The 7,195-nt window shown below is 40.5% G+C and overlaps 1 protein-coding gene across 9 annotated transcripts in view; it reads left to right on the top strand.

The window, feature by feature from the left end:
* The first annotated feature begins 477 nt into the window (after positions 1–477).
* LOC148903879 (neural cell adhesion molecule L1-like protein) overlaps positions 478–7,195 on the top strand; it is a 47,502-nt gene continuing 40,784 nt past the window's right edge. For 3 of the 9 annotated variants that reach the window (XM_089010263.1, XM_089010249.1, XM_089010231.1), the window contains exons 1-3: positions 479–736; positions 5,479–5,647; positions 6,953–7,061. In XM_089010263.1, coding sequence (XP_088866389.1) covers positions 722–736; positions 5,479–5,647; positions 6,953–7,061 — 293 coding nt within the window. In that variant the 5' untranslated portion in view covers positions 479–721. Of the gene's footprint in view, positions 737–5,478; positions 5,648–6,952; positions 7,062–7,195 lie in introns of all 9 variants that reach the window. The other 6 variants (XM_089010272.1, XM_089010255.1, XM_089010288.1 and 3 more) reach the window with 4 other exon arrangements.

The following is a 7,195-nucleotide window of genomic DNA, read 5'->3' as shown; positions in this document are numbered from 1 at the left end:
GTTGCAAATACAATAGATCTCAATAATGATTTGTTTTGATCATCACCGCAGAACAGTGTGTTTAGATTTCGAGATAGAGGTACTGCTGGTCTTAACAATTCTCTCTCTGTTTGGGTGAAGTTTTTGGTTCAAACTTTGGGATTTATTTTTTTAATGCTTTAAGGCCACAGAAAAATATTAGGAAGACAAACTACAAGAAAGCAAAAAAGGAAAACAACAACAGCATTTCTTTTTCAAGTGTCTCCTCCCATTTTACTGTACGGGTAGCCTGGAGCAAGTCAAGGCAAAGACACTTCCCTAGACAAAAGCTCTGATCTTTAAAAAGCCTCAGACACATTGAATAGAAATCATGAGTGCAGTGTAAATGGGCGTGTATGGTTTGCGGAAGGCGTGATGGAGGGATTTCCATAAAATAAGAAAAATAAAAGGAAAAGAGCGAGACATGCTTGTACTTCCTCTTTCATGCTCCTGACATGCCCCCCATAGTGCAGGCTTTGTCCCAGTCATTGTTACGGGCTTAAAGAGCCTCTTATGCCAAGCTGAGGCTTTGGCGACATATGTCACTTGAGCGACTCTCCTGTCACCCCTTTCGGGCGCTTGAGTGCAGGGGCGTGTTCAAGGGGAGGCAAGCCTGAGCTGGAACAGGACCGACATGTCAGAGGTGTTGGTTGTGTGAGACGAGTTGGAACGATCCCCTCCCTTGTGCACTTGAGGATGTAGAATGACACCAGAATTCGTAAGTACTTCTTCAAAAGTTTGTTTGCACGCAACATTTTTCGCATTGTTTCCATTTCAAACTGTTTTATTTTGCCCAAGGAAACTTTCTGAGGCAAGTGGCTGGTATTTACATTTTTGAATCACGATGTGTGTTAACGGTGATACATTGTTGTCGTAGAGCAGTCACAACTACTTTTCTTGCCTTGGCTTAAGGAACATGATCCCTATGTCTGCCATAGGTACAGGTGCTCGATGGCGCCGAAGGAAATGCTTTGATTTCACTTTATAGCAACAAGATTGAAGATTGCTTTTCTGCAGGTTGACAGACTCTCACATTTAATAACTAATAATTATTTTCTTTATGGATATGTTCACATGGATGTTATGTGCCTGCTGCTGGTCGATGTTGTGTGGTTGGGATTTATTGACGCACATGTCAAAAGAAGGCCACACCTCTTATGCCCCCCCGTCTCTGACCAAGGCCTTTCAGTTCCTACCCGGTTGGCTCTTCTGGCACGAAAGCACATCTTTTACGATTGCCCCGTGTCTCATTCCAGAGCTGCGGTGGGTGCGCGTGTCACCCTGAATTATAAGATTGTGAAAAATGAAATAAATTTACCATTTCATTCCAGTGAGAAAATGTGTGTTTACTATGCCGGAAGCAGTGACGTGCGGTAAGGTTCATGGCTGGTGAGGCACAGACGTCATCACAGTCAGATTTACAAACATATGAACTCTACAGAGTAGCTTATTCACCATTTAATTGGCAACCGTTAACGTGTTTTGTTTAAAATGTCATGTCAGAATTCTTTATATAAACTGTAGCATATAAAAAAGAATAAAAAAACGTGATTATCGTTTTACCTTTACTTATAAATGAAGTCCATACGCCGCTCCTTCTGAAGAAAGGCATCAATAACTTCTTTGTAGAAGCCTTCCTTATCTTTCTTCAGTTTTAAAAGTCTCTCTATTTCTTTCAATTTAGATATGTAATCCTCCATTCTGAAAATAAGGCCAAGCAACACGAAAAAATGACTGAATGGTTGCACTTAATTTGCTAACTGTTTACTGTAGCTTGCTCTCACTAATTCTATTATTCTGCAGCCGAGGTGGCGCAAGAATAATCTGTAATCACCAGCGCCCCCTGTCAAAAGGCAGGAGAACTGTGTGCCTCACCTATGCACACAGTTTTGATAAAAATAACATAAAATAAACACTGTAGTACAGTGTTTATAATGTAAAGTAACTCTACATTATATACACCAGCTAAACTAGAAACTTAGTTCATATACTAAAAGTGTTTGAACACTTTAATAGCGATATGCAGAGGGGCAGCAATGCGGTCTCACTGCAGAGCAAGCCAGCACAGTTAGAATAGTCATTGCGCAATCGATGGTGAGGCTCAGCCGGCTGCTGCCTCACCGCTCCTCTCTACTTAGGATTTTTAACGGTAAATGTGAACATTCAGCGATTTTGAAAAAAAAATCCAAAAATGGTGAAGTTAAATGGAAAAGAACTATAAAGTACATATCACTAAATAAATATAACTGTTTAATTATTTTTTAATTTGATATTTCCATGATGACAGGTGAGGCATGGCCTCACCTGCCTCCCCTGACTGCACGTCACTAGTCGGAAGATACATCAAGTCAGCGTTACTACTTAATCCAAAGGAAGGTCTGTTTAGTTTTTAATACTTTGTCAATTTGTTTAATTGATTCTAAATTCCAGTAGCTTAATCTTGAATCCAGTCAACACCAATTACCACATTACCCCACATGGCTAAGAAGGGGGTAACACATGCTCACTCGCAACTTTGCAAGTCGTGCTCGGTTATTGTCAGACATCCCAGCCTTCATTCTTCTGATAGCGGGATAAGCTGCGGGGCGAAGCCATTTGGCACTGCCAAGGATGCCGCAGCAGTCTTAGATGCTGCGAGAACTAATCCGTGAAACGCCGGTGGGCTTAAGCCAATTTATAGTCTGATACTTGGACGTGGCAGACAAGCGGCTCAGCCTTTGTGCCATTTGGGTTTACTGTTAGCATGCCATGCCACCAGACAGGCTGCCGGGGGAAGGGAATAGGCAATAGGGTCATCTGCGGCAGTGTTGTGTTCCCTTTTTTAACATCATAACAAGAACTGGTACATGTGATGATCACTGGATGGTGTTCACTGGAGTTGTTTTGCATTCATTCAGGCCATGCTTACAAGAACTCCCGACGAGAGGTGAGGGCTGAGGAAAAATACAGTATTTTCCGCACCATAACACTTTCAGGTTTTTTCCAAATGCGCTTTATAAGCCTTATATATGGAAAACATTTTAAAATATGTCATTCATTGAAGGTGCGCCTTATAATCTGGTGCGCCTTATACTACGGAAAATACGGTGCTCTCAATTAGGTCTGACACATGAAGGACATGTGATAGCGATCCACATGTTCAAAAGTTTATCTGAATTTGTTGTATTTTGTTTGACTAACTTAAAAATCTTTAAGTACGAGATCTTGGATAGAAGCGGGCCAAATTAGTTTTCTGCGCAGGTTCTCCCTTAGATCTGAGAGGGGCACAAAATCCAGTCGCTTCTCCAGAGGAGTCAGATGAAGTGGCTCGGGCCTCTGATTAGCATGCCTACTGGACACCTCCCTGGTGAGGAGTTTCGGGCACTAGCAGGAGGCCCTGGGGATGACCCAGGACATGCATGGAGACACTATGTCTCCCAACTGCCCAGGGATCATCTCGGGATTCCTTGGGAAAAGCGAGAAGTGGCTGGGGAGAGGGACGTGTGGGCTTAACTGCTAAAGCTGCTGCCCCCATGACCTGACCCTGTATAAAATGAATGGATGTACAGTATATTCCGCGGTGTAAGACATTATAAGGTATTATAAGCCGCACCTTCAGTGAATGACATACATGTATTTTAAAACATTTTCCATCTACAAGCCACTTTCTGACAACTCCATTCACTCCCGAAATTAATAAACAACTGTTTAATGATTTTGCCCGAGGTAAAGTATTTGTGTTTTTGTGTCACAGTTTATCCATTAACAACAGCGATGTAAAACATATAATGCAACATGTATGTCACATAGTGGATGGGAACTTTTCCTCCATTCAGTAAACATGTGAAAAACATTCTGATGCTGTTACTCTAAATTAAATGTTAGTTCAATGACAATATACTAGCATTTGTAATAGTGCAAAGGATTAACAATAACAACTCAAATAATAACTCTAAAGCAATATCATAATAACTCAATGTTGTTCACTCAATGTTGTTCTTGTATTAATGTCCATAGTCACAATATCATCGAACTTGTTCAACTGTAAAGAAACCAAAGAAACACATTAAGCTCACTTTTTCAGTTCATCCTATACATAGGGCTTTTGAAAAAAATGAAGGCTTTTAGGTGCGCCTCAGAATGCGGAAAATAACTTTAAAAATTGACATTCAGGAGTAACTATGGTGACCTAAGTCATACCCCCTTTTCTTAAACATCCCTTTCTCTTCATCAAGCTTGCAAAGCAGCTTCAGTTTGAATGGTGCCATTGAAGTCCCGAGTTTGCAGGATTACATGAAAACAACCGACCTAGTTTCTGTGGAACCTTGTTACAAATGGTGGCACTTGTGGACCTATAATGAATTCATTCAATTTTGGTGCATATTCATAAAATTGGAAAATAGGGGAGGCTACCTTGGTGGACGTTTGTTACATATAACAGCAATAAATTTAAATACATTTTAATTAGCCCTTTTTTGTTTCACATTTGCTTTTTCATTTTAATTTTCAGCTATATTAAGCATGTGTTTGGTTCATTTGAAACATGCGTATCAAAATTGTTTTGTCATTGAAAATTAAAATTGAATATTCACTTAACTTCACTTTTTTAACATACTTTTTTGTAACAGTTGAACAGAAGTAACTGTTTTTATGTTGATTGTCGCCATTTTGGATTTTTTTTAAATATAGATTATTGCCATTTTAGAAAATTGAGGGGGCTCGTTCAGTCAATTACTCATATACGAATTCGCTGTTCCTAAGTGAGCCTCCAGAGGGGAGCATTTAGTACACTGAGGTAACAGTGCTACTGCCCAAAATATTAATTATACATGCAGGGCAGACGTTATTGATTTTATGAGAGGCTGCAGGCCGGATGAAAATTGACCACTCTGTTTTTTTTTATTGTGCCGTTAGCGGCCTCAAAGTCTTGGAAAGCATGTACTCTCTGATCATTTCTTTTCAAGTTACAAATTAAAATCTGATATTTCTCTCACACTGATTTGTGCTTTTGTTCAGTTTTTCGTCTGTTCTGAAACGGAGTACAGCATCGACTCCTTACAGCTAATCCATCTTTAATTTCTCCAAACACACATAAATAAAACACATCATTATTTCCCTGAGGGAAAGCTTATTTGAAAAAAAAACATCAACTGTCTAAAGAAACCAGAATAGGTCTTTAATAGGATTTCGCAGTAAAAAGCCCCGAGAAGCAGTGTGACTTGATTAAAATTTTTATGGCATTTAAGTCTTATCGATGTTTTTCTTTTGTTTTCCCTGGCACCTAGCCATTTTGCATAAATTGCTCTTTATAGATCCAATTTTAAACACTGCCACCTTGTCCATTTACGGAGAAGTGACTGTTCATCTGGGAGGGTCACTCAGTTCGGCATTTGAGGACACTTTCGATTCCATTATCATACTTTTTTCTCCTCTAAATGAATTAGACATACCATGACCATATTTTTAAATGTCGCCCTGCAGGTCTGCTGTGCCTTAGAAAGATTGCCAATTGATCTTCCTCGACACCTATTCCGCAACTCCTCTGTGTCCACTGACCAGCGCAGGGTGATGAGGCTGGCAGGGAGCCTCCAGATTGTCCTGCTGCTGGCTCTGAGCACCGAGGCCACAGACCTCAATATCCCTCCTGAAGGTAAAGCGAGTCATTAGAGATCAGCTTGCCATCGGTATTAGAAATTCATTAGATGCGTCCTTGGTGGGCCATAAGGGCCAAAGAGGCCCTCCTTGGTGGACTGGGTGGCATCTGAAGCGCTGACCTACATTTGCAGCTTAAATTCTGAAATATGTATTATGATAAGATCAGAAAGCCTTAAATAGTTCCACAACGGGGAAATGTGCCTTTATTTATTCCATACAGTCACTTGATGATGTAAAAAATGTGCTGTCGTGTTAATCTAATCTGTCCAGGGTGCTCACAGCTAAATTGTGTAATTTGAATCACCCTATATTAGAAACTTGAGTTGTTGTGTTTTTTTCCAAATTGGGTTGACTAAATCATTGCTAGACAAAGTCTGTATCGGTATCTTTCTGAGCCTCTGGTGGTTGGGCCAAAACTTGTAATCGCTAAACTCAACTGGTTCACCACATCTGTTGCCATGTATTCATCTATTTTCCGATCTGCAAGTGGGGTGCTGGAGCCTCGCCCAACTGGCTTCGAACATTAGGTGGAGGCCGCATACAGACGAACAACCATCTTGCTCACACTCACACCTCAGTACAGTTCAAAGCACGGGGGCCAAATCTGGTCCGCCACATCATTTTATTCAGCCCGCGAAAGCAAATCAAGCATGTCAAGTTCCATGATGCTTACAAAAGGTCAAACCAAAATTTCAAATTGTGCTATGTAACCCAAAATATCTGTAATTATTCTTGACTTCAGATTTGAAAACTAATTATTCATTAATTTGTCGTGCATTCTGTATGTAATATGTGGAGGAGATGAAACGTTCTAATGGTTTCCCGAAATTTATAACGGCCCCCGAGAGGAAACTGTAAATACATTGTGTCCCGTGGCAAAAAAAAAATATATAATTTGACAGCATTCCATAAACCTGCCCGGCATGTTTTTGGAATGTAGGAAGAAACCGAAGTACCCGGAGAAAACCCGCACAGGTACATGGAGAACATGCACACTGCACACAGGAAAGCCAGAACCGGACATGGACTCTGTGTTTCTGTCCATGTCAAGCATTTTATTACATTTATCAGAATTATCTTTATTGGCCATGTATATAGAAGACAGACAGAAGAACTTGTCACGCCATCACAGAAATTAGAAAAACAAATCGAGCCCATAACCGAGGCAGCCACTTGTCCTGGCCTCACCTTAGAAGGTTTATTTTGTTGGTAAGACCATTAGATTGGGAATCGATACTAAAGTTGTTTTTGCTTTGTATTGCTTGTGTTTACATGGAATGTTTCTGTCTTCTATCGACAGTGGAACAGCTTCCTACTATTGTATATCACACTACAGGGCCCATAATTGCCCTTCCTTTTGACAACACCGTGACTATCAGGTGTGAAGCAAAGGGAAACCCTCCCCCACAGTAAGTGACAATATTGTATGCTTATATTACCTCATTCACTGACATATGGTGTGCAAAATTGTGTCCATTACAGTACCACGGTTTTTGTCATTTTCAATCAAATGGAAGGACTTTGCAATCACCGTGATGCCTTT

The sequence above is a fragment of the Hippocampus bargibanti genome, linkage group LG01 (assembly GCF_051943395.1).
Source record: "Hippocampus bargibanti isolate YZ-2025 linkage group LG01, ASM5194339v1, whole genome shotgun sequence".
Lineage (NCBI taxonomy): Eukaryota > Metazoa > Chordata > Actinopteri > Syngnathiformes > Syngnathidae > Hippocampus > Hippocampus bargibanti.
This window is presented reverse-complemented; position numbering and strand designations above follow the sequence as displayed.